General features: G+C 35.5%; 2 protein-coding genes across 2 annotated transcripts; both read right to left on the bottom strand.

Moving 5' to 3' along the window:
- Positions 1-776: 776 nt before the first annotated feature.
- On the bottom strand, positions 777-6,674 carry LOC110012476 (uncharacterized; the record flags this gene model as incomplete). The annotated part of the gene is made up of 4 exons (XM_020696389.2): positions 777-1,170; positions 1,992-2,553; positions 2,814-2,913; positions 5,953-6,674. Coding segments are annotated over 4 exons (1,506 nt in total), but the record flags the coding sequence as incomplete, so codon positions are not given.
- Positions 6,675-8,350: 1,676 nt separating this feature from the next.
- LOC105168891 (uncharacterized) lies at positions 8,351-11,876 on the bottom strand. The gene is given in 8 exon segments (XM_011089085.3): positions 8,351-8,617; positions 8,619-8,740; positions 8,961-9,071; positions 9,221-9,292; positions 9,401-9,494; positions 9,619-9,707; positions 10,256-10,733; positions 11,691-11,876. Coding segments are annotated over 7 exon segments (1,005 nt in total). The 5' UTR covers positions 10,730-10,733; positions 11,691-11,876; the 3' UTR covers positions 8,351-8,574.
- Between the last annotated feature and the right edge of the window lie 333 nt (positions 11,877-12,209).

Here is a 12,209-nt window from a genome sequence, read left to right on the forward strand (position 1 = left end):
TTTAAGGAAATATTTTATATATATAATACGTACATATTATTTGAAATAAAAAATGCAACATGATTTAGAAGTTTAACCAAATTATTATGTGAAGATGTTGTACAAAATTCAATTTTGAGATTTTGATATTTTTGTTTACTCCATTCAATTTAAATTTCTACTGTATTTTTTTAAATTATTGAAAGGAATATCTTTCTCTGGAATTTTTATTCACGTAATTGACATTGATTTGAAATTTTTAAATCATGATCTTTAACGTAATGAAATTAATATTTGAGAAAATCTTTTTTTAATATATGTGACTTCTTCCATCAATTTTTTTAAGAAGTTGGTAAAATGATTGAAAGTGATCATTTTTTTAAATTATGAGTCGATTTTCAAGAATTCTGTAAATAAAATTAAAAGTATATAGAACCCAAATTATGGAACAAAGAAACACAAAGCTTCCCTATGCAATTCCAACACCAAGCTAGGTACCAACCATCTACCTCCTATCTCCAATTATGTAAAACATGTTCATTTATTATAGAAAAGTTTGAGAGGTATTTTTTAATAAATTCATTAAAAATATTAAAATCAAATTTTTATTGGAAGAATATATACAATGAATTAAAAGCAATAGGGTTCTATTTTATAGATTCATGCACATTGAACCAAGAACCAATCGCATGCTAACTATATTATCTAAGACATCACAAAAGGTCTCATCGGTAGAATCATCATCATCATCAAGCCATGCATGCACGGCTGTCCAAACCGATCGTCATAGAGATGAAGAAACAAATTTAGCACAAAGCCGATCATTTATAATTTTAAAAAAGTCGTATGTGAAAAGAAAGAAAAAACAAACTATCTAACAGCCCGACAACGTTGTCCGGCCTCTATTAGTGAGAGAAGCTCTCATGCAACCTAGAAAAGCAATTTTCTCATCCCTCGCCTTCAAAATTGCCGTACTGAAAGCTGTCGACGGCCTACGCCGTCCCTCACCGCAGAACATGTACATTTTCAAGCCTAATCAAGCAATTTTTTTTTTTCTTTTTCCTAGTTTTCATGTCTCCCTCTCCTTCTCTGTTAAATCCATCTCACCCCTTAAAGCGGATTGCCTCACAGAACATGCAACTGCTTGCGCCCAATGCCTTAGCTTTTTCTTCGCATGTTGAGGGTCATCACCTGCACATTATACAATTAGTTGTGGCAATACTAATTAGTATAGATAATCTTTTATAAGTGATTAATTGACACTAATCATGTGACTTTTTTATGTTAAAATACCAACAAAATCTATGAAATGATTAAAAAGTGAGTTTTTTTTTAAAAAATAATTATGGTATCAGTAATGAGAATTAATGGAACGAAACATGTACCGACCCTGAGCAAAAATACAACTACCACAGTATGTGAATAAGATTCAATAAAATGGTGTAAGAATTTCATGGTAAAAGAGAAATAAGGAACCCGAGTGATTGAGTGATTTATGTGATTCTAACATTCAGACCAGGGTGTAGCTCTTCAAATGAACCACCAACTGAACTACTGTCGGTTTTTGTAAATAGGTCCCATGATAATAAAATATTATAGTATTCTTATTGAAAGAGTTCAAAATATCATTTTGTTTGTTGATTTTCAACATTTGTAGTGTTGTTAGCACTCATGTCGATATTATTTAAAATAAAGAATCCAAGTCTTGCCCCGACTTACATTTGCATATCTTTTTAACAATTAGTGAGGGACAATATTGCTTTAAAGATAAAGAATTCAATTGTTGCCTCACTTTACATTATACACAACTATCGTATATTTTTTCCCAAAAAAGAATACATGGTATGTGCCCATCATTTGAGCTACATAAATTAAGAAATCTCAATCTTCAATTTTCATTAAAAATTATCAAATTAAAAGGGATGAATTCACATGAAATCAGGATACGTAGAGGTAATAGAAAGTGGGAAGCAATAACAATAGGTGAAAGTAATATGGATCTGTATATATACCTGGGCTGACAATCTTCCAAGAATCAGGATCGCTCGTGGGGCTCGGGCTCCCGCTTGAATAGCGGCCTCCGGGACTGAACGCTGAGGAGGCAGCCGGCGATCGTGCAGGGCCAGTACTGGCGGGGCTGGCAATCGGGCTGGTCAAAAACTGTCGGTTCACCGCAAAATAAAGGTCGAGGGCTGGAAGCGTTGGGCATAGCCGTCGTCCCTCCTCTTCATTGAAGCCAAAACCCAGCTCTATGCAGCCCTTAAGCTCTTTCAGATCCTCGTCTGTGAGTGTCAGATGATCATCATCCGCGGCCTCCTGCTGGATGGCAATGCTGTTCTTCCTCCTCTCCTGCTGGAGAATCTGGCGACGGCGCCTCTCCCAAGCTATGTTGCGGGGGACTTCGTTTATGGACAGCTGCTTGGATAGTTTCCTCTTAGTTTTGGGGTTACTCCACCAGCTTTCGTCAAGAATGCATGCACGTGAAAGAGACGTCGATGGTGGTGATGGTTGGATTAATGTTGTGGTTTCTGGTTCTCCCATCTCAACATATATATGTATATGTATACACACTAGCTATGGAATTGAATCAATATTTACACGTTGGGTAATCTGTGAATCAGCCAAGTCACGGGTTTGATGCCGTTTTCTGATGAAAGTAATAAGCAGCAGCCGCGGCGGAGGACAGTGGGAAAACCGCCACGGGCCGCCGTAGAGGTGGTGTTGCTTTAATTTGGCTTTCTTGTTTCTTGCTTTTGTTGGGTGTTTTGTTCAATGGTGTGGAGGCAAACACCGCCACCAGTTTAGCAGTTTTTGCTTTGGAAAACTTAAAAAACAAGTCCCATTAATGGGAGGGGAAGTCCTTGGATTCCGCCCTTTTCTTTCTCAACTCCACCCTTTCTTCCCAACTGTAACAAACTTTTATTTGGCCTATATCTGTTCCATGTCAAATCAACAAATCACATTTTTCTTCTATTTAATTTTTAATTTAATTACTAATAGTGACAGCACGATGCATATATAATCAATAATATTTTATATTTTAAAATATCATATAAATAAAAACAAAAAATTCAGCATTACAGTATTACAAATCGTCCTTCATAAACGGAAAATACATTTCTTTCTTGTATTAATATAGATTACATTTTCATAGTTACAAATTTTATGGCAATGCGAGCTTAGTGGCCTTTTGGAGTGTCAAAAGATGACATGATAGTCGGAAAAAAAGAAAATGGTATTGTGTCGAAATTATACGAGGATCAAACTCAAACTCAAATTCTAAATCAGAGCTTCTTGGATGCAATCAAATAATCTTTTCTTTAGTTTGTATGCCTAGTGAAAAATCAAAAGGTGAAATTCCACATTGAAGAGTTGGGAATTAGACATAAGAATAAACACGAAAGCAGGTTGGTTCTTTGGTGGGTTTGCATAAATTGTCATAGATCTTAAAAGGGCAATTATTGTAATCTGTATGAGAATAGGTAGGTTAATTGATTAAACCAACTTTTTCATATACTGAAAAAGGGTACAAATTCCATTATGATAATTCCCTTCTAATTAAATACACAAATTAAGAGAGAGGGTTTGATAAAAAAAAATACTAGTCAACCGTTGTGGATACATTTTTTCCTTTTTTCTAGACATTCATCATTTATCGTTTTTCTATGAACTATTTACTGTTTTTTTGTTAGTTTAGTTATGTTCCCAACACTTGTCTAATTTAGACCGGCTTAACTAATTAAAGTCGCAAGAATCTAATAATCATATTAGTCTCTGTGGGATTGACATCTCAAGTGCTACACGAGAGACGCCGTGTGCTTGCAGTCCTAACACATCACTCCATACATCTAGGGAGCCTGTCGACATGATCACTCAACCCCTGCATTTCATTTCTGCGGATGCATCAGGTGGAGGCATATGGCTTGCCACCTTTTCCAATTCAGCCCGTGCGACCTTTTCAGGTCCCATCTTGGGGTTTTGTTCAACTCTAGCATCTGGGATAGTCCCCTCTGAATTCATGGAGGTTGGGGCGAAGGGTTAGGTACACTTGGGCGCCCAACGCTTGTCTCCTCATCCTAGGCGCACCTATTGGCTATTATCCAGCAACTGCCTTCCCCATTCCATGGATACTTTTTGCAATTCAATTAATGTCCATCACCTCCTCCTGGGGGTGAGTCAACTGTTGTGGGATCTGGTTTCGTGAGGGTCCTGCCTCAGTTCTTTATTTTTCTGGGTTTTCAGTCATTTCGTTTTTGGACAGTAGTATTGGGTTTTCCATAAACGACGTGAAATGATCTGAGTTTCAACTTTCAACTTTACGTGTGTGTAGGCGTCTCCTAGCTCCAGTTTTAGTTCCAAAATCCCTCAGGTGCACCTGCACTCATAAGCTTGTTGAAAACAACACAAGGAAAGCCCTGGTAAGCTCGGTAAGAACAACACAATAACCCCCCAATGTTGAAGTTAGTAAAATCATTTAGATTTGTGCCCCCCAATGTTGAAGTTAGTAAAATTATTTAGAAGTGAAACCTTGGCGCTTATAAACCTGGCAAGCTCCTTGCCTGCAATTGATGTGCAAAGCTTGCGAGGATCAGTTGCATTTTTCCATTCATTTGTCATCTACATCCCACTAATTTTATTGTCACAACATCTTAAATCAAAGTAATGAAAACAAAGGAGATTGGTTCTTTCCTCTCATCTTTTAGACCTCAAGAGGTTCAATTCAGAAGCATCTTCTTCATTCATTCATATTACAGAAATATATAATATTTTTCTCCATACGCAGTAAAGCAAATTGAATTGTCTTTTCTTGTACATGTCAATCCAATCTATACTTGGCAGCTATTGATCTGCACATTCTTTGCCAAGCAATTAATATGGCCTGATTCCGACCCAAAACAAGAGTATTCCCTGCAAACTCCTATAACTTTGATGAACTTCTAAACAACATTAAAGTCCATGGACCATGATTTTCTCTAGATAGCATACGGAATCAGGCTGGTAGAACACCAAGACATAGAACAAAGAAAAAGTTGCCAAATAGAGAGAGCAATTTCTATACTAGTTAGCTAAACTGGAGCTATTTCAGTTTGGCCGCAAATACAACTTCTGCATATATTCCAGAATGTTTCATCATTAGTGCTTATCAGCACAAAAGATATTGCTCAAGACCGCATAATATTCATTCAATCTATTCAAATTCACCATCTATCTTTCATAGTAACAAGGTGTCGCGATTAGGCCACATGATCCTCCGCAATATTCATTCAATCTATTCGAAAATTCACCATCTATCTTTCATAGTAACAAGGTGCCGCTATTAGGCCACATGATCCTCCCTAATATTCATTCAATCTTTTCGAATTCACCATCTATCTTTCAACAAGGTGTGGCTCTTAGGCCACATGATTCTCCCGACTTCATTCAATTGCTAGACCATGGATATCAGGTGAAATCATCTACCAAACTACCAAGCACATTTTCATACTAACCGTCGAAAGCACGAGAAAAGAAGAAAGAGAAAACATACCTTTATAGCACTTCAAATCTAAAAGTTTTAAGCCTGCACTTGGATGAGAAAGATTCCAAATAAACAACTAAAACTCCAACAGCAATGAATCTCCAAGTTAGTGGTGTGAAACTTAACTAAGGGTGAGATTAGTGCCATGTTAAAATTGCATTTTCCTAATTCCAACTCCATTTAAGTTCAATATTAAGATATCAGAGCAAGAGCAAAGACCAAATCTAGAAGAGAAATATAAGAATTTTCTCATTAATATTGATAAGTTGAAGCAAATCAAGGACATATTCTTGATACAGAGGAAAAATCCCTGTTAAAATCAAATAATACTAACAAACAATACTCATCTCTTAAATCTATTACTAGCAGCTAAGAATTCAAAGAAGATCATCTAAGATCCAAAAATTTCACCTCCCAATTCCTCCCAACAAATCCGAACAATACATAAAACTCACAAGCCCAATTCATCAGCAGCAGCAGATCTCCCCCATGGCTGCAGAACTGAATCTTGAAGCTTAGACGGCAAACCCATCACTCTCCTCTGCCGCCCCTTCGCCACGGAATTCTTCCCCTTCTGCTTCTTCTTGACACTATTTAGCTTCTTTTCATTCTGCTGCCCTTTCTTCTGCTCGAAAAGCTCAGCAAAAATGCAGGAATCAAACTGGAGGGCTCGCCTTCTTCTTCTCCTCCTGATCTTGACGCGGCGCTGGATATAAGGGACTCCGATGACGGACCCAGCAGTAACTTGGTGAATGGCTTTCACGAGCAGATCGAGGCCGTGGCAGCGATGGGCCGTCGTCGCGAGCAAAGAAAACGGGTAAGAACTGGAGGAATCTTGCGATGAAGCTAAGGAAGAATGAGCGGCAGTGATCGATGACGAGGACGATGAAGAAGAGGATGACGAAGATGATGATGGTGAAGATGAAGAAACAGGGTGATCTACTGCAGGAAGTTTTCTTCCACGAATCCTCATGGGAAACAAGAATTGGCTGAAACGGGTTGCTTCTTTGTGAGTGGTTTTGCTGTTCTTGTGTGGAGCTAGATCGGTGCAAGAAGCAGGAGAAGAGCCTGAGTTAGAGAATTTCTTGTACAGTGAATAGAAATTATTTTCTTCCGAGCTCGCCCTCTCTCTCTCCCCTCTCTCCGTATACGCATATATATATGGGAAAGAAAGGGGTCAGTGCGACAGTTAAACGGTAATTACATAAGAATGGTAATAGAAAATTGACTGTTCTTGTTTTGATTGGGCACAGGAACAGAGCAAAGGGGACTATGATCAACGCAACGACTCGAGGTAAAAAATTTGCCAAGAATATCAAACACGGGAGTTAAGGTGTTTGCTGGGCTTGGTGAGGCTGGACCGCTGGAGAAGTGGGCCAATCTTGGAGGCTTAGTGATATAGTTAGATTTTACGTGTTTATATTGTGGAAACTAACTTGAATTTAGTGTCGTTTTGAGTTGATTCATCTGGATTATTATCGTTTTGATCTGTTTCTAATTTTGGAATACTGTTTTTCAAGTTTTCTCAATCTGTAGGCTTGATCAAAGATGCATGAGGCTAAAAGAAGATAAAGTGATAACATCTAGAAGGGTAGAGGTCAACCACAAATAACAAAGTAATAATGCAATTATAAATTTAAATAATTTTGTAGAGTAATATTTCACATAATTTCACGTATGCACTGCATGTGATTTTTTTTTTATATAAAAAAATCAACTGAAAAATAGTCATATATAAGTGAGTGCAAATTTCACAAAATTAAAATGATAAATTAACATAAAAAAAATTTAGATAACAAAGTATAATTTAAATGACAAAATATAATTTATCGTAACTTTTCCCAACTATACACATTCTAATGAATTATACATTGACTTGAAAACTGTTTTAGAGTTTTCTTTAGGAAAACCTTAAAAATGGAAATAAACATTGATTGTCTTTTTTGCATAGTTAAGTTTTTCATTTGTGTATATATTACATGCATCTCACGTATTGATTTCTAATAAAAGAAAATGTCAATGTTGAAAAGGTTTTAAGAAACATAGTCACCATGTGATGAACTTTTAGCAATTTCTCTAATTTGGACAATCTCAAAGAATCTGGTTTGGAATGGTCCGGAACGAATTTTTGTGAACATATAGTTTGAGACAGTATGATTAAAAATAATATTTCACGTTGGGTTCATAAAGCACTTCCTATTTTGAAATGACCCCCTGACACCCTCTCCCAAATTACAACATTCTTTTATATTGTACCTAAAATATCTATCTTTTACTAAATATTTCACATGTTTCTATTTATGGTTCTTATAGAGCTACATTGCAAGAAATATTTTTTTTTCCAGGTCTGAAGCATTGCTTCTATGAGTTTTTATTAAACGACAAATTGAACTTTTCATAAAATATATTAGGATTTTGCAACAACAATTAACTCCAAAAGAGCTACAAATAATGTTGAAAACTTAAGGATTTATATTCAGACTAAAGATTTGAGGAAGTTTATGTAACTATCTTCAAAACAAGGATAAAAATAAAAAATGAAAAATCCATATTTGGAATCCTGTTTTCTCAAAGCATGAGTTTCGGGGCAACTATTATGCATACATATAAGTTCTATTTATATATGTTTTTACTCATATTTAAGTCTTTGACAATTAAGAACATATTTTACTTACTTCGAATCATTAAATATTGAATGTTAATTAACTAAAGTAACATTTAGAAAAAAAGATCTAAAAGCAAGGTGATTGAAAGAGTCCTAATATGTAATTAAAGAAATCACATAAATTACCAAGATATATATACAGCTCATGATTCAGACATCACATTTGACAAGTCAACAGAAAAGAAAACTGTCATGACAACATTTTTAATATCACATATATGAAAACTTAGAAGTTTTTACATACTAAAGTTTCAAAAACTAAAACTACCAAAGGGTGAAAAGACATATATTTCACAACTCAACAACAATATTTGCATTCTCATTCTCCTTCACATGAGAACTTCTTGTTGTCTCTTTCGGATGATGATCCTTCATGATCTTCAAATCTGCTGGTTTCATTCATGTTTTATATTCAATCCTTACCGTTTGGAATAGTGGGGGAGTTTTTACCTTCGGTAAATGCTCACATCGTGACGAGCTGCTCTTTCACAAAGTACCTTGTCCTTTGGATTCTTTACTGCATCACCACAACTATTTCTCCTTGTTAGCTTTGGTGATTTAGCACGAGTGACCGGTAACTGCATACAACCATTGAAAGAATAGTATGATTCTGTACCAAGAGACGGGCAGCACGAAATGAGATGTTTCCTTAAGCTCAAATGATTAAGGTTTTTTATACATTGGCAGAAAAGAAATGACCAACTGTGGAATGTGAACTTGCACATTAGGGAGCATGTTGAGACAATCAAGTATCTACAATGTCATTATCATTCCTCAAAGCCTACGACTTTTAGATACCTTTTTAAGCTCAGGTTTTGGGGGAGGCCCTTCTCGATAAAAATCAGGAACTGGATTTGCTTTGTACACCATGCTCTTCCTCAGCTCCTTAATAGCTGCCGCTTCCTCCTCCTACAAATTAACATGAAGAAATAAGAATGCATATAACCTTTGTAATATTTTTAGAAGAAGGAGATGACGAAGAGGAAATATGGAATTGGAAATTGCACAAAAAATGTTACAAAAATGGAAATTTTCAAGGGCATACGAAAAAGTTGTACCTTGACTTTGGCTTCATGTTCAAGTCTCTCTTTCTCCAAAGCTTTGTGCTTTTCCTCCAACTTTGCATAAAACTAAAAGAGGTGGGCAACAAAAAAAGTAAAAAGTATTTATTGAAAGAAAGGTGAGAGCGTGATAGTAGATTACACATTAACGTCCCTCTTAAAGAAATGAAAAATTACCTCCTTGCGTTTCTCTAAACGGTCCACGCAAGTGAATTTTGGAGCAACCGGAACTGTAACTCTGGATCTAATTGTCCGTTGATACGTTGCATCACTATGAATGTCAAGGCCATATCAAATAGCTAGAGTAGAATAAAAGACAACTATCTCATGAGCAATAGCAAGAAAGAAGAGAAGAAAAACTAAGAAATGAAAAACCAAACTCAGAGTAAGGATACGAGGACGCCATGGAACAATTGTCTTCTTCATGGTAAACATTTTTATAGTGGAGAAGTTGCTGCTTTGTTGACATGGAAGGAGAGTTTGGCTGTAATAAAAATTGGCATAATCAGCATCAAATTACATTTCCATTAAAGCAATGATTATGTGTATCTTAGAGTTGAGTTTTATGCATAACTAAACTTCAGCAACATTTATTCTCGTAAGTTAGTCATCACATACAACACATTAACAAACTTTTAGATGGCGTAGTGCTATGTCAATCAAAACTACATAATCAAAAAATAGTATAAAACTGCAGGAGGACCCCATCATTAGGCGACAATAATACTCTAGATTATAATTTGCTCAAATGATGTCAGTAATAACCTAGACCTGTTTCTTCTTTTATTAAATTCACACCAATTTAAAAGAACAAAAATTATCGATGTAATTTATCAAAAAACTCTAACCACAACTCCACATATAACCATCATAGTAAATTGGGGCTTCACTTAGTATCTAAGCAAATAGATTACTAATTCAAGGTAGACTTACCTGATTATAAATTAAGTGTATTCAAGAATGAATAGGAAGTACATCATAAAACAATAGGGAAAATACAAAATATCATGGTACACGAAGAAAGCAATTTACCTGCTGCTTTTCTGTGTTCTTAGGACTATGTAGATCATTAGACCGTGGTGAAAAATCCGCTCCGGAATCATTGGTCTCAACCCCCTTAGTATACAAAGTCTGTTTCTCATCCTCTGTAGTAGGTGCCGGCTGCTCTAAAGAATTTGCAACTGTTGTGCCATCAACAACAGACCCCGACGATAGCTTTGTTGACCAGCTCAATGTTTTCCCAAATGACTTCCTAGCCTCGGTTTCATTGATTTTCTCTTCAAGCTCACGTTTGATGCTTTTGACACCTGTAACATCTTGCATCTTGTTATATTTATCAGGTATGCCATTCACAGTCTGATCACCAGGTTCATAATCTCTCGTCTCAACTTTTTCTGGTGACACTTTAGGTGAAACATGAATTGCGGCTTCATTGGTGCCATTGGATATCACATTGACCATGCTGGGCTTCTTGTCAATGCGTAAGCCTGTAACGTCCCTTCCCATTTGCCTCCATGAAGATAAAGTCGAACCATCAAAAAACATCCATTTTTATGATGTTTGAAATTTTGTTTCATGTGATGATAATAAAGTAACTCACTAGTGGAAGAAATCAATATGGCTCACATCATTGAAGCAACTTGTACATAGAATCGGAAAAATGTTACTCCATTGTGCATCTTAATGCAGCCCCACGAGATATTTTATTCTTTTTTTTTTAAAAAAGAAAAGAGCAACTTGAGAGCTAAAATACCACCAAAGTACAATATAATTATTGTATAGTCCAGTCGCCTTTCCACATTAAAATAAAACACAAAAAGCATAAATATATCTTCTAATTCTCTCCCTTCTTCGTATTCTTTACGTACATTTGTGACCCAAAACTTTTTCAGATGAAATAGAAATGGAACAATATGAAACCATCAATTTTATCAGTGGAAAAAGAGAAAATTCTCTTTTACAATGGGCCGGAGAAACAAGCATAATCCTCCCACCAAAAACTTTAGATGCAATGGAAAATCAAAATTGAAGCAGAGCAAATACACCTCTTTGGTAAAAGTTCAAACTCAAAATGAATATTAATACTCAAATAAGTAAAAATGAATAAAAGACAAACGCACAACGTTTTCTCAGTGCAATATTCATCCAAAATATTCCTCATCCTCAATTCCACACCAAATTACCATCAACGAATGAAACGGAAAGAATAGCAATAAAAAAGCTGCGCACATCAAAGCTCAATGCTCCCTCTCTTCTCCAGCTTCACGTGACAAGATTATATGTAAACAAAAGCTCTCAAAAACAAACACACAAATTCAAATATTGAGAGAAATGACAACATTTAGTTAACATGCAAATTAAACCAACGAATGCCAGAAAAATGCATGAAATGGTTGGCAGAAAGGGTATGATTAAAGCAACAAAAACAAGAAGAAAATAAACGAAAAAGAAAAAAAAAAATCCTTACAAATAGGTTTTTCCTTTCTTCTTCCCTCTCCTTCCAATCTGCGTTGTAAAATATCCAAGAAACACCAACAATCACAACAGCCAGCACCTACAACAAACAAACAAACGTGATCTCAACTTCCTCTCTCTCTCCCTCACCTCCCCTCCCCTCCCCTTCCCTGATGTTTATTTCATGCTTTTTGTATTACTATTCTTCCTTCTCTTCTTTGTTTTAGTCCTCTAGTTAGTCTCCATTGTTCAAACCATTTTTCTCGGCCTACTGCTAATTTATTTACGGCTTATAATTATTTTATTTTCTTTCTTCTTCTTATTTTTGTTAATAATTGAGATATGAAAATAATATTAATTATTTTTTTAATGAAATAATATCTACGTATACTGTTATAAAAGAAAATCTTTTGTTCGTATCAATCTTTTAATACCCTAATCTACCCTTTAACAAAATTTGGTTAAATTAGTAATTTCAATTTTTTTTAATAATCTCACAATTATATTTTTTATTTCTCTTAACTACCCACTC

Source organism: Sesamum indicum, linkage group LG8, assembly GCF_026168435.1.
Source record: "Sesamum indicum cultivar Baizhima isolate 11 linkage group LG8, ASM2616843v1, whole genome shotgun sequence".
NCBI lineage: Eukaryota > Viridiplantae > Streptophyta > Magnoliopsida > Lamiales > Pedaliaceae > Sesamum > Sesamum indicum.